The sequence below is a fragment of the Bombina bombina genome, chromosome 6 (assembly GCF_027579735.1).
Source record: "Bombina bombina isolate aBomBom1 chromosome 6, aBomBom1.pri, whole genome shotgun sequence".
Taxonomy (NCBI): Eukaryota; Metazoa; Chordata; class Amphibia; order Anura; family Bombinatoridae; genus Bombina; species Bombina bombina.
The window spans coordinates 90,143,035-90,166,953 of NC_069504.1; the positions used below are offsets into that span (position 1 = coordinate 90,143,035).

At 34.7% G+C, this 23,919-nt stretch overlaps 1 protein-coding gene across 1 annotated transcript in view; it reads left to right on the plus strand.

The window, feature by feature from the left end:
* SEMA3E (semaphorin 3E) overlaps nt 1–23,919 on the plus strand; it is a 291,573-nt gene that overhangs the window by 253,062 nt on the left and 14,592 nt on the right. The window contains exons 9-13 of the mRNA XM_053716512.1: nt 348–417; nt 11,643–11,787; nt 15,515–15,737; nt 17,353–17,444; nt 19,248–19,289. Coding sequence (XP_053572487.1) covers nt 348–417; nt 11,643–11,787; nt 15,515–15,737; nt 17,353–17,444; nt 19,248–19,289 — 572 coding nt within the window. The remainder of the gene's footprint in view (nt 1–347; nt 418–11,642; nt 11,788–15,514; nt 15,738–17,352; nt 17,445–19,247; nt 19,290–23,919) is intronic.

Below are 23,919 nucleotides of genomic sequence, written 5' to 3' on the forward strand. Positions count from 1 at the left end.
TATTTATTTAGCTTCAAGAATTGTTCCACAGGATTGAATCAATGAGCATAGTGATTGGTGAATATAAATTTAATTCTGAAATTATTATACTCAAGACAGAAAAAAAGAAAAAACAAACAAAACAAAAAACAAAACAGCTGCTTACACCATATGTATATCTATTGCAATTCATGTGGAATATTTTTGCACTTTAAATAAACAACAATGATAACAAAATGATAATACTAAAGAACTATAGCTTTGGCAATTGTTATATATAATTTGCATATTTTGCTTACAATTGTTATGCTTAATAATACATAAATGATAACATATTTTTGTGTTTTTTTTTCTTTTCTTCAATACAGAGGATGTTTTCTTGCTGCATACCAGGGATAATAAAAATCCAGAGGTTTTTGGACTATTCAGCACCACTAGGTAAATGTGTAAAATATAAATAATAGTTAAAGGGGTAGATAGTTAAAACTAAGATAGCCATATTTTTATTTTTATTTAAAATAATGCATAATGCAAAGTACATTATTATATTTATTATAGATATACATTTTCTACTGCCTCCAGAGTTAATGTGCATTCTGTAATTTAAAAAAAAATATTTTCTCACCATGCAACATTTTACACGGAAATTCCTCAATAAGTACAATAGCTCATTGTATCTTATTCTAATTGGCCCCAGCAAAGCAGATAACTGAGATAAGATAAACTTAATCAAAGGATGTTCTAAGACAGTAAAATTCAGTGACTATAATTACTGAAATATTAGTTTTAATATTAATTTTGTTGATTTTTCCTTATGTAGTGCTCACATGTACACTATGCATAGAGCTAACTGGTAATTGATGGCTATGCACATATGCCACTTGTCATTGGCTCACCAGATGTGTTCATCTAAACTCCAGTGGTGCATTGCTGCTCTGGATCTGACTTGATCTATGTGTTTAACCCCTGCAAAGTTGTTTAGCACAAAGGACCTGGTGTTCAATGCAGTTAGGATACAAAAAGACCAGTGGTGTATTCAACTCCTCCTATCCATTCCACCCATGATCTGCCTTAATAAAGCTTTGTGGTCTTCCAATCACCCCTCAAGTGCAATCCTCTCAAATGTGCACTGATTTTACCTCATGATGAATATTAATGACCACATACAATGCTAAATTTACTCTTATTGGCTGCAAGTAACACATATACATGAGCACACATATTATAATATGTGCACTCACATTCATACATACACAGGAACGCACATATATATATATATATATATATATATATATATATATATATTTATATATATATATACATACAGTATATATATATATATATATATATATATACACACATAGTAACATACACACAACAGTAATCAACATCTTGAATAGTACTCTTGAGAACAGTGAGTACAAGTTATTGGAAAAGGGACTTTAATTTTGTCCACATGAAGATCTGGACTTTTATGAGTTACATAAGGACATATAAGTTCTTTAAAAATATTAAGTTAAGATTATTCTTTGATCAAAATAAAAATGTTTGCAGTAAAGAAGGGTATGTAAGTAAAACATGCAGCACTGGCACTATCACCCCAAAAATGTTTAAGTTTTACAAAAAAGTATTTTTACTCCTAATATACAAAACAGTAGCCTAGACACATTTACTAAAATGGTGATGTCTGATATATATGTATTACAGGAAAAAGGTTACAAAAAGGTAAATTATAAGAAAGGGAGGAATTGGAATCTAACTAAAGATGAACTTAGAGTCATGGAAACTATTAGGGAGAAACATGTTATTATTAAAAGTGCTGATAAGGGCGGAGCTACAGTTGTCCTGGATCGGGAGTACTATATACAAGAGATATAGACACAATTAAGTGATACTAACACATATCAGAAATTGGATGCAAATCCTATTTTTTTTTAAAAAAGAGATCAAAAGAGTAATTAATAAATCCATGTCATCAGGGGTTATAGATAAAAAAATGAGTGAGTACCTTTATAAGGAATATCCAAGAATGGACATATTTTATACTGTATCTAAGGTGCATAAAAACCTACAAAGTCCACCAGGACACACTATTGTGTCTAATGTAGAATTAGCATTTACCAACATAGCAATATTTTTGGGTAGGGTATTACAACCTTATGTAGAAAGAATGACCTAATTTATTAAAGACACAGGGGAATTTATTGAAAAACTTTTGTCACATTATATAGTAATAAATATATATTGTATACCCTTGACGTAAAGAGTCTTTATACTTCTATCAAGCACGAGACTGGCATAGGAATAATTCGAAAACATCCACATCGGATCAATATAATATACAGCAGGTTGATTTTATTTGAAGAATTATTGAGAATTGTTTTATACTATAATTATTTTTTCTTTATAGACTCCTGGTACATACAAAGAAAGGGCACGGCCATTGGGTCTAACCTTTTTCCCATCATATGCCAACCTTTACATGAATCATTTTGAAGAAAAGTTTGTTTACAGCAATCATTCTTTTTTAAAGTATGGCACCACCTGGTGGCAATTTATTGATGATGTGCTTCGCATATGGTGGGGCAGCGAAGACTCCCTCTAAGAATTTGTGGAGGAAATTAATCATGAGGTTAATGGCCTTCACACTGGCCTCTAGTTAAGAAAAAAATGTATTTTTGGATACTGTAGTATTTAAGAAAGGGTCAAATTTGAAAATTGATATACACCGTAAGGAAACAGAACGCAATACCCTTCTTAGATACGACAGTTTTAATAACAAAAGATTGAAGGACTCCCTTCCAAGGAGCCAATTAATCAGGGTTGATAGAATAATCAGTGAGGAAGATATGAAAGAAAAAAGATTAACAGAAATGGGGGAGAAGTTCCTAGAAAGAGGATACCCTAAGTGGTTAATCGATAAGGAAACACACAATATTTGGCATAAAAGGGATAATAAAAATATGGCCAAACAGGCAAATAATAAAACATTAATTATTGTATCCCAATATAATGACCATAGGAAAAAATAGCTTGCATCATCAGGAATCATTGGCATATAATTAAGGATTGTAAAAAAGAGATACAAATTCTACAAAATAAACCTATCATGGCACACAGGAGAGTAAAAAAATCTCAATGATATTTTAGTACAGTGAGACTTAGGGCCCAAATGTGGTAAGAGGGAGAGATACATCACTGAGAAAACTATATAGGCTGCTATCCTTGTTTAGGATGTGGTAATTGCCATTCGGTAAAGAAAGCTAAATAATTTGTTCACCCTAGGAGTGGCCATAAATTTAAATTAAAATCATACTTCACTTGTGAATCCACATTTGTGGTTTACATAATAAAATGCCCATTTTCTAAAATCTATACTGGGGAAACTACCCAAAAGATGAGAGAGAGATTAAATCAACATAAATCCAATATTAGAAATGAAGGATGAAAAAGCTCCTGTAGCCTGTCATTTTGTAGAGTGTGGTCATCAAATTAATCATCTTAGATGGGAAATTATAGATCAGATTGATATACCTAGAGGAGGAGGAAGTAGAGAATGTCTTCTAGAACAGAGAGAGGCATTTTGGATCCACAAATTGGATACCATGTACCCCGTCCCCAAAGGATTAAATAGGGAATTGGATTTTTCAGTCTTCCTCTAGGTATATTAATTCTATCCTTTAATAAGTAAGTTTCCTTGTTGTTAATTAATATATGGATAATGTTTTAAAAAGGTATGAAAACTTTAAGACAAATGCATTCCAAAATATGTACATTTGCACTCAGCACTTTTAGTAATATGTGTTATGTTTTTTTATGAACAATAGATGTCAGTATATTGAATCTTAGCTAGCATCAATACATGAAAGTGTTAAAGATCTTAAAGGTGTTTGATTGACTGGTCATACCTTTAAAGGGACAGTCTACCATAGAATTGTTATTGTTTTAAAAGATAGATAATCCCTTTATTACCCATTCCCCAGTTTTGCATAACCAGCACAGTTATATTAATATACTTTTTACCTTTGTGATTACCTTGTATCTAGTAACCTTCTTCCAGCCCCCTGATCACATGACTGTGACTGTTTATTATCTATTGTCTTAAATTTAGCATTGTATTGTGCTAGATCTTAAATAACCCCCTGTGCCTGAACACAGTGTTATCTATATGGCCCACGTGTACTTTCTGTCTCTTTGTGTTGAAAAGAGATTTAAAAAGCATGTGATAGGAGGCAGCCCTCAAAGGCTTAGCAATTAGTATATGAGCCTAACTATGTTTTGTTTAAACTAAGAATACCAAGAGAAAAAAGCAAATTTGATGATAAAAGTAAATTGAAAAGTTGATTAAAATTAAAAGCCCTATCTGAATAATTAAAGTTTAATTTATACTAGACTGTCCCTTTAAATAAGACACAGGTGTATAGCTCTGTATACATGATTAAGGGACTGTGATCCCGAAATGTCGCATACCTGTGCTGTTGTTTTGCTTCAAAAAAGACCTTTATGAAAACATTTGGTGCTGTGGAAACTTTTGTATTGATACACACAACATACACACACACATTTATTTTGCTATTCTTCTGCTCCAAAACTTATTTTAATTCAATTCATGGAAGCACAGCTCTGGGACCTGGCATAACACATTTCAGGCCAAGCCCCTACCCCTCCTGGTGCTGCATTATAAACACGGGGAAAGGAGTATCTAGGAAGGAGCTCCGAACTGCACCCAGTTTTATTGCCCGCCTAAATTATAGCCTGCTCTGGTCTACAGTGACAGCTCAACACTTTCACACAGAATTAAGTTGGTGTTGCAAGGGAGACATAATTGAGACTACTTGAGATTTAGCTCCCTTAGCATTTCCACTGGGGGTGACCTTTTTTTTGCATTCAAGAGACTGACAGACTAATAGATAGATAGGTAGATAGATAGATAGATAGATAGATAGATAGATTAATAATTAAAGGGACAGGAAACCCCAGATAGCTCTTTTCATGCTTAGCTAATCAATATGCCCACAGCTGATCACAGTTGATGGTCAAATGGCTTTGTGTGTGATGTTGAGAAGGTGATTAGCTACACCTGATTGAGTTTACAAGTAATTTTAGGAGGGGGTGATCCTTTTTCCAAATCAGTAATTCTGTTTTTGAATTGTCTTTATTTTTGCCTGACATGTGGGTGTTATATCTTTCACTTGGATGTTGTAAGTTTTAACTGAGTAATTACAACTGGATAAACAAAAACTGTGTCTGTCTTTATTTCAGGCTGCAAAATTTTGATTATTTTCAAGAGGGGTGATTCTTTTCAATACCCACTGTATGTGCATATTATTTTTCAACAAGGGATACCAAGAGAACGAAGCACATATAAAAATAGAAGTGAAATGACATGCTGTTACTGTATTTGAATCATGCATGATTAATTTTAACTGTCCTATCCCTTTAAAGCTTATGGATGTCAATAATGAAACAGTTCTGCCTTCTGATATTAAATAGATAACTCAGGTTTTTCTAAGCTTCACCATAGCTCTAGCAATTTGAGTGACTATTGGTTGGTGCCTAGAAGATATACTGAAATTGACAATATGTTAACTGTGGAAAATTCCTATTACACAAACATGACATTTAATTTAACTTTCATATCCCTGTCTGCAGACCACATGGATTTATAAGCTCTTTGAAAGATGAAACAAAATTGCTGCATTCCTGCTGCTTTTAGTCAGCAAGGGTCCTTCTGCCAGAAGTACACAGCCATTAGATATAATAGAAAAGTTTGCCCTTGATGCCAAGTATAATATAGGTGATCAGCAGAATAGGCAAAGTGCTATATTTTGAAACTCCAACTTTGATTTACTAGGAAAAGAAACTCGGAAACGCTTTGTAATTTACATCCAATTTCCATATTCCATGGCTTACTACAAAAAAATCCTTTTACTTTTTAGCTAATTCTTTATTTTTTCAAGTTCATATAAAACTCATCCATGCACATGATGACTAAAAAGACCTCTAGCTTAAAGGGAGATTGAACCCGAAATTTTTCTTTCACAGTTCAAATAGATCATACAATTTTAAACAAGTTTACAATTTACTTCTATTATAGAATTTGCTTCATCCTTTTGGTAACCTTTGTTGAAGGTGCAGCAAATCACTGCTGCTTGCTAATGAATCATGTAAGCTTAATTTTGACTGTACTGTCCATTTAACTTAAAGGACCACCCAATGCAGTAGGATTGCAAAATGAACACGTGCATAATAAAAAGCAGTAGATTTTTTTCTGACAAATTTATTTTTTCTCCCACTTTCCGGCCCCTATATCATGTGACAGACATCAGCCAATCACAGACTAGTATAGGTATACCCTGTGAGCTTGTGCACATGCTCAGTAGGATTTTGTTCTCCAGAAAGCGTGTATATAAAAAGACTGCAACATTTGATAATGGAAGTAAATTGGAAAGTGTCTTAAAACTGAATGTTCTATCTCTATCATAAAAGTTTAATGTCCCTTTAAAGGGACATTAAATTTCTATGCACAACTACAAAAGAATAGTACATACTATGTTATTGCATTCCATCCTGTTTCTGCAACTGATATCCTGCACAGCTAAGGCAAACTCTGAAAAATCAGTACAGGAATTCTAACTTTAACTGGCTTTTGTTATTGTGAGCTCAAATATATACAGTAGGTGCAAGAACTTTGACTGTGTTTGGACAAAGTGTGCATGGAGACGTGTCCCCTATAAAAATCCAGTCACGAAGATATGATCTCGTTTGAGGGTCTTCTAGGCAGATACAATGTTGCAAGGCAGTGTGTTCACGCTTTATAATTTTATGAATGTTAAAATCCAATATAATAAGATAATAGAAATAATTATGGTCAAAAACAATACTTCACAAAGATTAAATGTGGCCATATAGTGATAGGAAAATGGTACACAGCTTGCCCATCCTGATAACATAAAGAATATAATCAGATGCTTTAGCAGTGGTGCGGATGGAATTGGATTATAATAGATTCATATGAAAAATGCAATTGCACAATCCCCTTTCAAAACCTGGTTTTGAAGAAGCCAGTACTGTTAGTAGCAAACACTACAGTGCAAATGTAACTTCTAATCAAATGTTAAATTAAAAACACGTAAAATGATGTTGTTCCAGACAAGCCCAATAGCTCTGTCCTGGATGGATGCATTGCGGTTCATGAGTGGAATTTTATCTATGTCTTTAACTCATTTCCAGAGATTACACTTAAAGGGGTAAACTCAAATGAATCAGTATACCTTGAAACAAACATACCTCAGATTTGCATATGGTTTTCAAATTTAAACTACAAAACTACAGTTTTATTTTTTTCTTTCTAATGCATTTGTACCAGAAAAGCAAAATTAAACTTTCAGGGTTCACACAAAATATGACAGTTTACAACCTTTTTTTCTTGCTAGCCTTTGTGCATGAGAATACCTAGGTAGGCTCATGCTTTGATATATTTGTAGTATTATTATGCATTGACAAAAAAACAAGAATAAAAATTATTTTAGGAGACCCTTCTATAGGTCACAGCGACAAATACAATGTTACAGACTATTCTCTAACACCTAGATTACGAGTTTTGCATTGCGACTTTTAACGCTGAAAAATGGCAATTTCAGCGTAAAAACGCACTATTGGGAGTTGTGTCGGTATAGCTATACCGCAAGCATTTTATCCTGTAATGCAACCTTAATCTCGCACTCAAAAAAATTATGTTTTTGCATGGGATTTCTATAGCACCGGTATTACAGGTTGTGCGGTGAGGCTAAAAAGGTTGCGTTACAGACAAGATCCATACCACCATCTGAGAGCAGTAGTTATGGATTTTGTGTAACAAAAATTTTCACAAAACTCATAACTAAACTGTTACAAAGTACACTAACACCCATACCCTACCTATTAACCCCTAAACCGCTACCCTCCCGCATCGCAAACACTATATTAAATTTATTAACCCATAATCTTCCAAACAACCACATTGTGGCTTTTAAATAAACCTATTAACCCATAATCTGCTGCCCACCCACTTCACCAAAACACTATTTAAATATGTTAACCCATAAACTGCCGCTCCCCAACATCGCGGCCACTATAATAAAGTTATTAACCCTATTCCGCTGATCCCTGACGCTGTACATTGAAGTTGAATGCAAGGTAGCCGTTTCAAAATGACGTCCCTTGCATTCCTATTGGCTGATTTGATTCTTCAAATTCAAATCAGCCAATAGGATGATAGCTTCTGAAATCCTATTGGCTGTTAGATTAGGTGTAATTGTTTTTATTTTTGATAATTTCGTTAATTTTATTTTGTAATCTTAGTATGTTTTATTTTTCGTTATTAAAGTGCTAATTATTTTTGGTAAACTTATATGTTTTACATTTTTCATAGGATTAGTTTAGTTTGTAGGGTCCCGGTAAACGGCTTACTCTGTTAAGGTCCAATGGAACAGATTCAAACTCCAAGGTTTGGATATATGAAAAACATTTATTAGGTTAAAATCTATATTAATATATATATATATATATATATATACCAACTTCTTCACTTCTCAAGCTGATTTCAAGGGAGAACGACTGCGATGCCGCTAAGAAGCTTCTGTCCATAAGGATGATTTAACATTTTTGTCTTGAGAAAGGCCCAAACATTGACTTATGATGTATTACCTACGTGAACTGAAAATAAAAATCGATTCATATAATCATGTGAGTGGCCTCCTAAGTAAAGAAGTTGGTATATGTTTATTATAGAGGTGAGCACCCAGGTGGCAAATACACCACAAAGGTTGGAGTGCTGGGCTGCCAACTAATTGATATATATCTATATATATATATATATATACAGTATATACAGTATATATATATATATATATATATATATATATATATATATTTACATATGAACAGGGGGTGAATACTAGACTTGTGCGTGGCAAAAAAAATTGTTTCGGATCGATTCGGATGTTTTCGAATTTCGCTTTCGGATCGATTCGAATTCGGATACATTCGAATGCATTCGTTTCGGATTCGTTCGGATTCAAATAAATTCGGATGTATTCGGATGTATTCGGTTCGGATTCGATTTGTAAATTCAGAAGTTCGGTATGTGTTAGGTGGGATGTGCTGTGTATTAGACTAGTATTATGTACTGTAATATTAGGTGTAACCCATAGCAGAGTGATATAACCTAACATACAGTACAATACTAGTGTAATTGTGATTAGTCCATGGCCATCCGAATGTTACAAATAAATCCGAACTAATTCGGATTTATTAGTTAGGTTCGGTGCTACGGTAATTCGGAAATTTGAACCGATCCGAATTTCCGAATTTGACAAATTTGTCCGAATTGAAATTCGGAACGAAACGAAACGCACATGTCTAGTGAATACAATCATTCAGCATTGTCTTAGGATATATGAAGAATGATTGAATTCACCCCTGTTCATATGTATATATATATTTACCCTTGTCCAGGATTGCCTTTTGAATACTGGTATGCACATGAAGCGCCCTCTTGTTTGTCTTATTTAGGATTATTATTCATTGCTTCAATCATAGCTGACATAATGTGCTTGAAGGGACAGTCTACTTGAAAAATGTTATTGTTTAAAATGATAGATAATCCCTTTATTACCCATTCCCCGGTTTTGCATAACCAACATTGCTATATTAATACACTTTTTACCTCTGTGATTACCTTGTATCTAAGCCTCTGCAGACTGAACCCTTATTTCAGTTATTTTGACAGATTTGTATTTTAGCCAATCAGTGCTGACTCATGAATAACTCCACAGGAGCACAATTTTATCTACATGACATACATAAACTAGCACTGATTAACTATGAAAAACTGTAAAAATGCACTGAGATAAGAGGCGGCCTTCAAGGGCTTAGAAATCAGTTTATGAGCCCACCTAGGTTTAGCTTTTAGCAAAGAATACCAAGAGAACAAAGCATATTTGATGATAAAATTAAATTGGAAAGTTGTTGCATGACCTATCTGAACGATGAAAATTTAATTTTAACTTGACTGTCCCTTTAAATTTCTGTTTGCTCTACCTGAATCATCAAAGTTTATTTTTGTCTTTGATGTTCCTCTAATGTTATTAGTTGCACAAGCCTCAATCACATAGGTAGCATGATAACTTCTACAGTAAGTACAAAGTTGGTAGTGAACTTTAAAGGAAGCAACAGTAAAAGGGACCCAATGGTCAGATTGAAAATGTGCAGAACTGCATTTTCATTTTTGAAATGTATTTTTGAATTTATTGCAGTCTATTTATATTAGCAAAAAAGTATTACTGTTTCAGTAGCATATGCGCATATACTGTGCATGGCTTGTGCACATGAAAACAACAGGCTTGCTCAGAGAGCCAGCAGTGACTTGTATGGTACAAATCAAGTAATCTCTGACAATAGTCACATCTGCTATCTCTGAATAAGCCCTATAAATGAATAATGTTGCATGAAGCATTGGAAGTATACATATATAATTATATACTAATAGATATAGACATATTTTCATAGTTTCATATTTTTCTGCCTATAGTGTGCTCTACATAAATAAACACTTTATAAGTGCAAGAAAAATTCTTATTGAGATGTTTATTGATTATGCTTCCAAGTGAAAAGAATATCACAAAGAATTGAAAATCACTTTAGTTCTTTAATTTGTGCTAGGGGTTGCTAGACATCCCAAATCAACTCTTATACATTTTCATTTCTAAAACATGTCAGCAATCATACATATGGAAGGCAGTTCCTTTTTACCTATCCTTTGTTCTTGCAGGTACTAAAAAATATAAATCTGCACCAGTCCTACCCCACATCCCTGATATATAAATTTGTGACAAACTTTGTCAGTACTCCCAATTCTTAAGACCTGTCCCTAGTATGGGAAACTCTTCCTGTAGATTAGTGTTTCCCAAACCCAGTCATTAAAGGGACATTAAACATTAAATACATGCTGGATAGAATGATGCATTCAAAGAAAAGATTAGTCCATGACTAACATGTAGATGTATTTTTTAAAGTTTCATTAGTTGTTTAAAAAGTGACAAAATAAGTGTAAAGTTTTAGTGTCTATAAAACACTGGGAGCTGCCATGTTGTAACTTGTGTTACCTTCTCTGTTGTGGCCAATTAGGGTCAGTTATAAATAGGTCATTAGAGTGTGCAGCCAATGGTTGTGCTGGATTTAACAGTGTTCTGCACTTCCATTTCTAACAGGAACTGAAAAGCTCACAATTTTAGAATGGAATTACAGGAAAAGAGGAAAGAATAAATAATGAAAGTATATTGCAGAGTTGTTTTACTATATACAATTTATCATTTTATATTACCATCTCAAAGTGTTTAATGTCCCTTTAAGTATCCTCAAGAGGCCACATATTCATTATATCTTAACTAGAGCATGGGACAAATAATCAGCGGATGGGTGAAAGAAGGTTAGTAACCATGGTTACTGATCAGCTGATTATTTCACCTGTGCTCTAGTTATGATATAATAAATATCTGGCTTTTTAAGGGTCCAAGTGACTGGAGTTGGGAAACATTGCTGTAGATACTTAGCCTGAAAATATGGAATAAATCCTGGGATTTTTGTTATTAATTAGAATGTTATGTTTGTTTTCTTTTTAGCAACATTTTCAAAGGATATGCCATATGTGTTTATCATATGGCCAACATTCGAGAAGCATTTAATGGTCCATATGCTCACAAGGAAGGGCCAGAGTATCATTGGTCAATGTATGAAGGAAAAGTGCCTTATCCAAGACCTGGAACAGTAAGTCGTTCTATTGTTTAACCATGAAATAGTTCAGTTTTCGTCTGTATACTCAAATCTATCTGCTTTTGCTTTACTCTATATCTTTGTACCTCCAGCTGAGCTGAGTTATTCAGAGTTGAATGGCATGATAAATGGATCTAATACAATGCCAAAAGGCAATCAAGCTGCATATGATTGTTGATTATTGTAAGCCGTAAGGGCTCAGCATGGAAGAAGCCAATGCCGGAGTGGAATTAACTTGTAAACTGCAATCTTTGTGTGTAATTATTGGAGGGAAAGCATCTGCGACTATCCTTATCTGTGATTTCATAGGAGCACATGGCTTAACAGTTTCAGTTAATTATAATGGAATTTGTAGCCAAACTGCCAAAATATATAGATTTTGATGTACTTCTGAGATGTTATTTATTTAATGAGAACGCCTGCAGAGATTTGCAGAATTCCATTTGCTATTAATTGACATTCCAACCTAACAAGGCAAAGAGATTTATCCCTAAAATTAATTGATTTATTAACCTTGCTAGTAACTGTTATTTTTTTTCTCCCAGTAAAATAAGAACCTGTTTACTTAACTCTAGCATATTACTGAACTATGTGCTGCATATATCTAGACTATACGCTCTTTAGATACCTTCTGAATCAATTTGTATGGTCAAATATTGTCATTCCAGAAGCACAAAAAAGTAGTGACAATTGCAGCTCAGTTTGTACATCTGCATAAAGCCTGCATACAGTTTGAGTGTCAGTGTGCTTTGTGAGTCATTATATCTATAATGGAGATGATGAACTTTAGTTGCCATAATACTGGTACATACTGTAGTTCATATAGTTATATATTTATTTTCACAACTGCCCCACTAAAACTGAAAATTAACCCTTACCATAATCCTATCCACCACTATGTTGTGATCCTGTACCACCAATATAACTAACCTTAACCCTGATTTCCCCCACCACAAAAAAACATAAATGTACTGTCCTAATGCAAATAAATAAGCCCACTATGGGCTAGATTATGAGTGGCGCTCTAGCTGTTTCTCACAATCGATAAGGGGATCTTGTGGCTATTTGCAAGCATCGGAAACAGTGTGTGTACTACGAGTTAAAAGCAAAAGTGCTCAATTGAGTGCAACCGAATTGTACACTATATAGATATATTCTTTGGATTATTTAGAATATTTTACAGTATGTTTAATAATTTTAAATCATTTTTATTCATTTTCTTTAATATTGTATATGTAATATTTCAATAACACTCTTTAAGACTACATCATCTTTATTTGCAGTAACCTAACCACGTTGAAATCTAAATCGCAAAACGCGTTGCATATTTTACATTCCTATGTTCTTCACATTGAAAATAATGTACTTTTTATTATTAAATATATGTTTATATATATATATATATATATATATCTGATACTGTTAATATAAAATACATATCTATATAATATAAATATTAATAGGATTATATATATGTATTTAAAAATAAATAGAACATATTCTTTTATGTGAAGAACATTGGAATGAGAAATATTAACATTTCATGTTGGGGTTAGCTCACAAGTATGGGTGTTTGTTATTTTTACAGTTTTCACTCTCCATTGAAGTCTATCACCTAGATTACGAGTTTTGCGCTATAGAGGGTGCGAAATTAACGCAACAAAAAGTTTTGTTATTTCACCCTCCATAGCGCTGCCATTACGAGTTTCTGAAAAGCCTCCTTGTGCGTGCAATATGGTGGCAATAAGGTCCATACCGCACAAAATCCAAGGGCTGAGAATACGTGCTTGTGCACGCTTTCCCCTTAGACATCAAACACCTGAAGCACGGAATGAAAAGCTCTGTAATGCAGCCCCTTTGATGTCTATGGGAAAAAAAGTTACGTTTAAACCTAACACCCTAACATAAACCCCAAGTCTAAACACCCCTAATTAGATTAGATTAGATTAATTTTATTGTCATTGTACAGAGTAAAAAAACAGAGACAACGAAATTGTAATTGAATATCTAACCTATCCATAACACAAGGTAGTACTATAATGGTAGATCTGGCAAAGGACAATAAAAATCAAGTGACTTGTGCAAAGAATTTCCATACCATAAAAGTATGTTGAGTGCAATATGCGAAGGAAAATTATTTCCATGTTAAAAAAAGTATATAAAATACAATACAAAATTATTTCCATACCATAAGAAAATGTATATATACTGAGTATATATATATATATATATATATATATATAATAGCAAGTGGTGAAGGATCCAAACGGATGGGTTCCGTATCCAGCAAAAACTTCACATAGCAGGCACAGCAGGAATATATAATCCGTTTAATGTGTAATCAGTTTAATGTGTAAATAACCAAGCGTTTCAGCCCTCACATGGGCTTTTGTCAATGGTAAACATAAGCCAGGACAGTCATGTCTGTTTATTTACACATTAAACGGATTATATATTCCTGCTGTGCCTGCTGTGTGAAGTGTTTGCTGGATACGGAACCCATCCGTTTGGATCCTTCACCACTTGCTATTGTTTGTTTATTTAGCAGTGCACCAGGTTGTTGCTGTTCTGAGGAGTGCCGTTTCCCCTACGCTCTTTATATATATATATATATATATATATATATATATATATATATATATATATATATATATAAAGTGCATTGTGCAAAAAAAGAGAAAAATGAGTGTACCTAGTATTAGCAGATAAAATAGTGAGTAATAAATTAACACTATGTGTAATTTACACTGTATAATGGAAATAAATAAAGTGAAGTGAATATGCTATAAGTGAATATAGACCATAGACAGAACTATTAAACCGCCCCCGGAACTCCTAACCAGCCGCTCCCAACATTGCCAACACCTAAACAAAGTTATTAACCCCTAATCTGCCACTCCCGACATCGCCGACACTAATAAAAGCTATTAACCCCTATTCTGTCACTCCCTGACACCTCTGCCACTGACTAAACCTATTAACCCTTAAACCGCCAGCCCCCCACATTGCCACTAATAAATAAACCTATTAAACCCTAAACCGCCAGCCCCCCCACATCGCCACTACTAAATATACGTATTAACCCCTAAACCGCCAGCCCCTCCATATCGCCACTACAAAATAAACCTTTTAACCCCTAAACCTTTCACCCCCCTAACTTTATATTAAAATTACAATATCCCTATCCCTAACACTACTAAAAAAATGTAAGTCTAAAATTACAAAAAATACTAAATTACGACAAATAACAAACACTAAATTACGAAAAATAAAAAACAAAATGATCAAAAATAAAAACAATTACACCTAATCTAGTAGCCCTATAAAAATAAAAAGCCCCCCAAAAAATAAAAACACCCCCTAGCCTACAATAAACTACCAATAGCCCTTAAAAGGGCCTTTTGCAGGGCATTGCCCTAAAGAAATCAGCTCTTTTACCTTGAAAAAAATACAAAGACCTCCCCAACAGTAAAACCCACCACCCAACCAACCCCCAAAATAAAAAACCTAACTCTAACAAAAACCTAAGCTACCCATTGCCCTGAAAAGGGCATTTGTATGATCATTGCCCTTAAAAGGGCATTCAGCTCTTGTCAGGGCCCTTTAAGTGTGCTGCTTTTTGCTTTATCGATCTATTCTCATTAGAGGAGCTAAAATAATGATTTGCAAAAATCTGAAGGATGATTTTTTTGACTACAGTTAATTTGTTATATGTTTCCAGTGTGCCAGTAAGGTGAATGGAGGTCAGTATTCTACCACCAAGGATTATCCTGATGAAGCTCTGCGCTTTGCTAGAAGCCATCCACTGATGTATGAGTCTATTAAGCCTGTTCATAAAAGGCCAATTCTTGTGAAGGCAGATGGAAAATACAATCTGAAACAAATAGCTGTAGATAGGGTAGTAGCAGAAGACGGTCAATACAACGTTGTGTTTCTTGGAACAGGTACTTCAGAATATACGTCCTTTTTATTTTAATGGGGATTAAACTGGACCAACACAATGTACACATATACCTTTTTAGCTGTAGTGGGATAATCTGTGTTTAAGGGGATCTGGAAAGTCACAATTTAATTTAATACATTAAAAAACTTGTTATTTATTACTAGATAGATATTTTACTTATTTTAAGGCATAACACATTTTCTGGGTCTGTTGACTATCTCTGTAATCACCATTTTTTCATGCATACAACTTAACATCATGTTGAAGTGCTGATTGTAATTGAAGGGACACTTGCAGGTGACAACAGGACAATAGCAAACACATGCACTGCAGTAAAATGCATTTTATAATTAAACTCCTTTAAAATTATACTTTAAATGTACTATTTATTTACTATAGTATTTATGATGTCACATGATCTTCACATTTGAATGCAGCAGTTATGTAGTTTATATGCCCATTAAAACAAAGCATTTTCTTAACAATTACTTTCAAACAACCCTTTCAAACCCTCTGCAGTCCATAAGAAAACACTATTATTGAGTGCTTTGCACTCAACAACTCCTTTACACCCCTGGTGCTGTGCACTTAAACTTTCCACCAGCATATTCCAATCCATCTGAGAACAGTTTTTGAATTAGAATATTCTCCTCTACATTGACTCTTCTCTTGCATCCACTCCAGTGACCTAATTCTCTCATCTCCCTCTCTCCTGATTTCACTCTCTTACCCCCTTCCACTAACCTACTCCTTTCTTTCCTCTGCCCCTCTCTCATTCTTAGTCTCATTCCCCTCCATTGTACTAATCCTCTTTATCATAACCCTCTTTTCTGACCCCCTACTCTCTCATAATCCCTCCCCTCCTTTGGCCTTCTAATCTCTCATTCCCCATACACTGTCCTACTCCTCTCTCTCTCATTCCCCTCCATTGTCCTACTCCTGTATCTCATCCCTTCTCTTCTGACCCCTTCACTTACCCCCCCTTCCACCGACCTACCTCTTATTTTCTTTTCTTCCCTCTCGTCCTAATACACCAATCTACCTATCATTCTCCTTTCTTCCCTCTCGTCCTAATCCACTGACCATTCTCCTCTTTTGTGTACCTACCCATCATACTTACTTCCTCTCAGACCATCCTCTTTTCACTCCCTCTCTCCCCAGTCATCCCTCTTTCACTCCTTTTCTCCCCACTCATTTATCTCTCACTGACCCTTGGCCCACTCATCCTTCTCTTACTCTCATTGCCCCCACTAATCCCTCTCTCATTTTCACTTTTCTCACTCACCCCTCTCTCATTTCCTGAACTCATCATTCATCTCCACACCTTTTGCTCTTAAAATAAATTGGGATAATGTGTTTGTACATATGTGATGTTTTATGCAATGTTGCTTGTTTGCTATGTATGTGTGTGAGTGTGTGTGTTTGAGTAAAAAATACAATCTTTGTTTAAAAAAACAAAAATCACTTTTTTATATTAACTTGCTTAAACCCAGTGAGTGCAAGAATTACTAGCAGCACATTACATATTCACTTAACACTATTTTAAGTCAGATTTTTTTTTAATAAACCTACAGTTTTATAAATGTTGCTTTTGTTCTGAATTTTTTCAATAACAGACAATGGCATTGTACTGAAAATTATAACAATTTACAATCAAGAAACAGAAATAATGGAAGAAGTAATTTTGGAAGAACTTCAAGTATTTAAGGTACTTTATAAATTATGTTTTGACTTTAAAGGGCCACTAAACCCAAAATCTTTCTTTCATGATTCAGATAGAGAATAGAAATTTAAACAACATTACAATTTACTTCTATTATTTATTTTGCTTCATTTTTTAGATATCCTTAGTTGAAGAAAAAACAATGCACATGGTGAGCCAATCACAGGAGGCTTCTATGTGCAGCAACCAATCAGCAGCTAATGAGCATATCTAGATATGCTTTTCAGCAAAGAATATCAAGAGAATAAAACAAATTAGATAATATAAGAAAAATTAGAAAGATGTTTAAAACTTCATTCTCTTTCTAAATCATGAAAGAAAAAATGTGGGTGTCATGTCCCTTTAAATAGTTTTTTGTTTTTCTGTGGAACAATTTACATAAATAAAACAGCAGGACTTTTTATCCCTTCATCAATTGCTAAATAAGGACAGTTTTTCAATAAGATTGAATAGAGATTGTCCCGTTGGCAATTATATTTAGTTATCAATATTATTTGCTGTCTATTTTGTTCCTGCTTGTTTTTTTTAATATGTTTCATATAATAACTGGTCCCTATCTGTTTTTGTAGCTCTCTGTCTAGCCTTTTTGACTATTTTTTGGAATAACCTCTTCTCAAAAATCTTTCCTTCATTTTATCTGCATGTTCCTCAAATTTTGTACGGGTTGACCAATTTCTTCTTAACCGGAGAAATTGACTTGCTGGGATTCCTCTTTTTTGTATAATGAATGCCTCCAATTTACTTTTAGTGGCTGTAGATTTTCTAAAATTTCCCGTAGTGATCTGGGTTCCTATTTTCTTCATCTTTACATCTTGAAATGACAATTTATTGCTATTCCATTCATGAGTCAAAAAAATATTTCTATCATTCTAATTGAGGCTAAGGATACATTTCTGAAGGGAATCTAACGGACCACCTCACATTACAAGGATGTTATCCACATACCGAAATCCAAAGCTGAACATATTTATCAACTATATCTCCATGCCTATTGAAAAAATCCATCAGTTCCCATGTCCTGTGCCCTGTCTGAATCACAAAATACTTTTTGGGGGTTTTATATCCCATTGTGATAGGAGCCTGGCTGTGTTGCTATATAACATTTTTATTCTACATATTTATACAATCACAGTTTAAACAAGAAGGCAGTTGGGGTTTTAAGCAATCATGTTATTTTGTGTAAACATGCAATGATATATTAAACTGAGATTTTCATGTTATAGAAAAGAAACTGATACTATATTAGTTAGTGAGGCTCTGGGCAGAGAATACACTTAAAGGGACACTGAACCCAATTTTTTTTTTCTTTCGTGATTCAGATAGAGCATGCCATTTTAAGCAACTTTCTAATTTACTCCTATTATAAATTTTTCTTCGTTCTCTTGCTATCTTTATTTGAAAAAGAAGGCATTTAAGCTTTTTTTTGGTTCAAAACTCTGGACACCACTTTTTATTGGTGGATGAATTTATCTACCAATCAGCAAGAACAACCCAGGTTGTTCACCAAAAATGGGCCGGCATCTAAACTTACATTCTTGCATTTCAAATAAAGATACCAAGAGAATGAAGAATGCTTAAAATTTCCTACTCTATCTGAATCACTAAAGAAAACATTTGGGTTCGTGTCCCTTTAATTGAACTGTTTTAAATAGTTGATAGATAGATAGATGACAGACAGGCAGACAGATAGATAGATAGATGATAGATAGATAGATAGATAGATAGATAGATAGATGTTTTGAAAATGTATTTCAAAATATTAATGTATTAATGTCTGTTTTGTTTCAGCTCTCTGAGCCAATACTCTCAATGGAAATCTCAACAAAAAGAGTAGGTTGCTAATTAATATTTGCTTTCATGATGAATGCCATATAAAATGTGTTACATCTTTAAAATTGTTTGATAATATATGTTTCAAATGTCTGAATATGATTACTTTAGCCATGTTAAGTAGTCTTTTATTTACAATTTCATATACTGTTAGCATTGAAATGCCAGGTTGCCCACTACTACTCCTAATGCAGGGATAGTGAGAGTAATTGGTAACTTGATTTCATTGGTGATCTGGTTCTATCTCTCATTTTGCAGATTTCTATCGCTGGACAGAGAGCCATGCTGTGCTATAATTACATTTATTTGTCTTAATATTTTTAAACTGACTAGTCAAGTAAAAAATGCATCCTTTTTTAATAGAGTATAATATGTTGGTCATATTATTTAAATATCACCATCAAAATGGTGTCCAACCTATCAGCTCCACCACTATCTTTTGAGTGGTATTTTGGTGACACTTGCGTATTGTGCCTAGATAACCCCTTAAATACAGGCGAGGACATCAGCCAAAAAAATTAAGTATGCCTTGCATTTCCCTCTAACATTAAAGGAGTTAACATTAACCATAACATAACCTTAATCAGAGTCAACATTAAACTGTGATGATTTAGATATAGATAGAGCATGCAGTTTTAAGGAGATAGAAAGGTCAAAATTGAAACGTGCATGCGTGCATTTCATTTTTGAATAGAAGCATTTTTGTAATCTACTTTCATTAACAAAAATGCTTCTAGTAAAAGTTATTACTGTGACGGTCCATGCACCATTATTCAAACACTACACTCAGAATGTCAGTAGTGGCTTGTATGACACAAATTAAGGCCCCTATTTAAGAAAGGTCTTGCGGACCTGATCTGACAATGCGGATCAGGTCTGCAAGACCTCGCTGAATGCGGAGAGCAATACGCGCTCTGTATTCAGCATTGTACCAGCAGGTCACAAGAGCTGCTGGTGCAACGCCGCCCCTTGCAGACTCGCGGCTAATCGGCCACCAGCAGGGGGGTGTCAATCAACCCGATCGTACTCGATCGGGTTGATTTCTGGTTGATTTCGTACTCTATCGGGTTGATTTCTGTGACCGCTGCTTCATAACTGCTTTTTCTGGCGAGTCTGAAGACTCGCCAGAAACACGGGCGGTCAAGCACCTTTCGGAGCTTGATAGATAGGCCCCTAAGTCTTTACAGACACAATACACACCACTGCCAGTTCTCCAGGCATGGGATTTGAATACTAGTGCATGGCCCACACAGAGTATGTGTGTATGCCACTGAAAACAGTAATAAGTTTTACTAGATGCGTTTTTGTTAATGGAAAAATATTGAAAAAATTGATCTATTTATTATTGAATTGCACCCATGCACTTCTATTGTTTACTATGCTTAAGTTTCTGGTATCCTTTGTTGAAAAGCACCTAAGTAGGCTCAGGGCAAGCGATGCATTAGTGGGAACTAACTTTTGATTGGCAGCTGCACATATATGCCTCTTGTCATTGCCTTACCTGATGTGTTCAGCTAGCTCCCAGTACTGTATTGATGTTCTTTCATCAAAGGATATACAATAAAGCAAGTTTGATATTAGGAGTAAATTGGAAAATTTATTTAAATTGTGAGCTCTATCCTAATCATGAAACTTTAACTCAAGTTAAATATTTGCATTTCTACATTATAAATTTAGGCCATACACCATGTCTGCTACAACAACATTCCAGCATATTTTACACTATATGAGAAATATTAATCTGAGCAATTTCATGTGATATTTTCCAGAACATCTCATAGTCTACGGTTATAGAAACCCTTGCAGAATCTACAGAATAAGCTCTCCTACTAAATCTGAAATGTTTTTCTTTGCTATTCATTTCATTTTTTTCCTAGCTAAGTCAGTCAAAATAGCTTTGGTTAATATTACATCATTTGTTTAAATACGATTATAAACAGTGGAATTATATTTAGATTACCACAAGTATAAGATTCAATTAATATATTTGCATTTTATACTACTCAGTAATTCAAATTAACTAACGGCGAGATTACGAGTTTTGCGTTAGGAGCTGTGCGGTGCTAACGAGCAGTTTATTCTCACCGCTCACTTACCTGCAGCACTGGTATTACAGGTTTTCTGAAACCCGGCGTTAAAAGGCAAGAAGTGAGCGTAGAGCAAAATTTTGCTCCAAACTTCACTTCAATACCAGCGCTGCTTAAGTCAGCGGGGAGCTGGTCGTACGTACTTGTGCACGATTTCCCCATAGACATCAATGGGGAGAGCCGGCTTAGAAAAAGTCTAACACCTGCAAAAAAGCAGCGTAAAGCTCAGTAACGCAGCCCCATTGATTCCTATGGGGAAACACATTTTATGTTTACACCTAACACCCTAACATGAACCCTGAGTCTAAACACCCCTAAACTTACACTTATTAACCCCTAATCTGCCGCCCCGACATCGCCGACACTTGCATTATATTTATTAACCGCTAATCTGCCGCTCCGGACACCGCCGCCACCTACATTATACTTATGAACCCCTAATTTTCTGCCCCCAACATTGCCGACACCTACATTATATTTATTAACCACTAATCTCCCGCCCCCAATGTCGTTGCAACCTAACTACACTTATTAACCCCTAATCTGCTGCCCCAACGTCGCCGCCACTATATTAAATTTATTAACCCCTAAATCTAAGTCTAACCCTAACACCCCCTAACTTAAATATAATTTAAATACATCTAAATCAAATTAATATCATTAACTACATTATTCCTATTTAAAACTAAATACTTACCTATAAAATAAACCCTAACCTAGCTACGATATAACTAATAGTTACATTATATCTATCTTAGGGTTTATTTTTATTTTACAGGCCAGTTTGTATTTTTTTTTTTAACTAGGTAGAATAGTTACTAAATAGTTATTAACTATTTACTAACTACCTAGCTAAAATAAATACAAATTTACCTGTAAAATAAAACCTAACCTATGTTACAATAACACCTAACACTACACTATAATTAAATAAATTCCCTACATTAAATACAATTAAATAAATTAAATTAGCTAAATCACAAAAAAAAACACTAAATTACAGAAAATAAAAAAACAAATTGCAGATCTTTAAACTAATTACAACTAATCTGATAACCCTATCAAAATAAAAAAGCCACCCAAAACAAAAATAAAAACCTAGCCTAAACTAAACTACCAATAGCCCTTAAAAGGGCCTTTTGCGGGGCATTGCCCCAAAGACATCAGCTCTTTTACCTGTAAAAAAAATACAAACACCCCCCCAACAGTAAAACCCACCACCCACACAACCAACCCCCCAAATAAAATACTAACTAAAAAAAATAAATAAAAAATAAACCCACCCAATACACCCTTAAAAAAATCCTAACACTAACCCGCGAAGATTCACTTACCGGGAGAAGTCTTCATCCAAGCGGCAAGATATCCTCAACAAATCCGGCAGAAGTGGTCCTCCAGATGGGCAGAACTGGTCCTCCAGATGGGCAGAAGTGGTCCTCCAGATGGGCAGAAGTCTTCATCCAGAAGGCATCTTCTATCTTCGTCCTTCCGGTGTGGAGCGGATCCATCTTCAAGACATCCAACTCGGAGCATCCTCTTCTTCCGATGGCTTCTTCATAATGAATATCACTTTAAGTGACATCATCCAAGATGGCGTCCCTTAGATTCCAATTGGCTGATAGAATTCTATCAGCCAATCGGAATTAAGGTAGAAAAAATCATATTGGCTGATCCAATCAGCCAATAGGATTGAGCTTGCATTCTATTGGCTGATTGGAACAGCCAATAGAATGCCAGCTCAATCCTATTGGCTGATTGCATCAGCCAATAGGATTTTTTCTACCTTAATTCCGATTGGCTAATAGAATTATATCAGCCAATCAGAATCTAAGGGACTCCATCTTAGATGACGTCACTTAAAGTGATATTCATTACGAAGAAGCCTTTGGAAGAAGAGGATGCTCTTCGTCGGATGTCTTGAAGATGGATCCACTCTGCGCCGGAAGGATGAAGATGGAGGATGCCGTCTGGATGAAGACTTCTGCCCGTCTGAAGGACCACTTCTGCCCATCTGGAGGACCACTTCTGCTGGCTTCGTTGAGGACATCTTGCCACTTGGATGAAGACTTCTCCCGGTAAGTGAATCTTTTGGAGTTAGTGTTAGGATTTTTTTAAGGGTGTATTGGGTGGGTTTATTTTTTAGATTAGGGACTTTGGGCCGCAATAGAGCTAAATGCCCTTTTAAGGGTAATGCCCATACAAATGCCCTTTTCAGGGCAATGGGGAGCTTACGTTTATTTAGTTAGTATTTAATTTGGGGGGTTGGTTGTGTGGGTGGTGGGTTTTACTGTTGGGGGGGGGTTACAGGAAAAAGAGCTGATTTCTTTGGGGCAATGCCCCACAAAAGACCCTTTTAAGGGCTATTGGTAGTTTAGTTTAGGCTAGGGTTTTTTTTTATTTGGGGGGGGCTTTTTTTATTTTGATAGGGCTATTAGATTAGGTGTAATTAGTTTAAAGATCTGTAATTTGTTTTTATTTTCTGTAATTTAGTGGGGGGGTTGTGATTTAGCTAATTTAATTTAATTTATTTAATTGTATTTAAT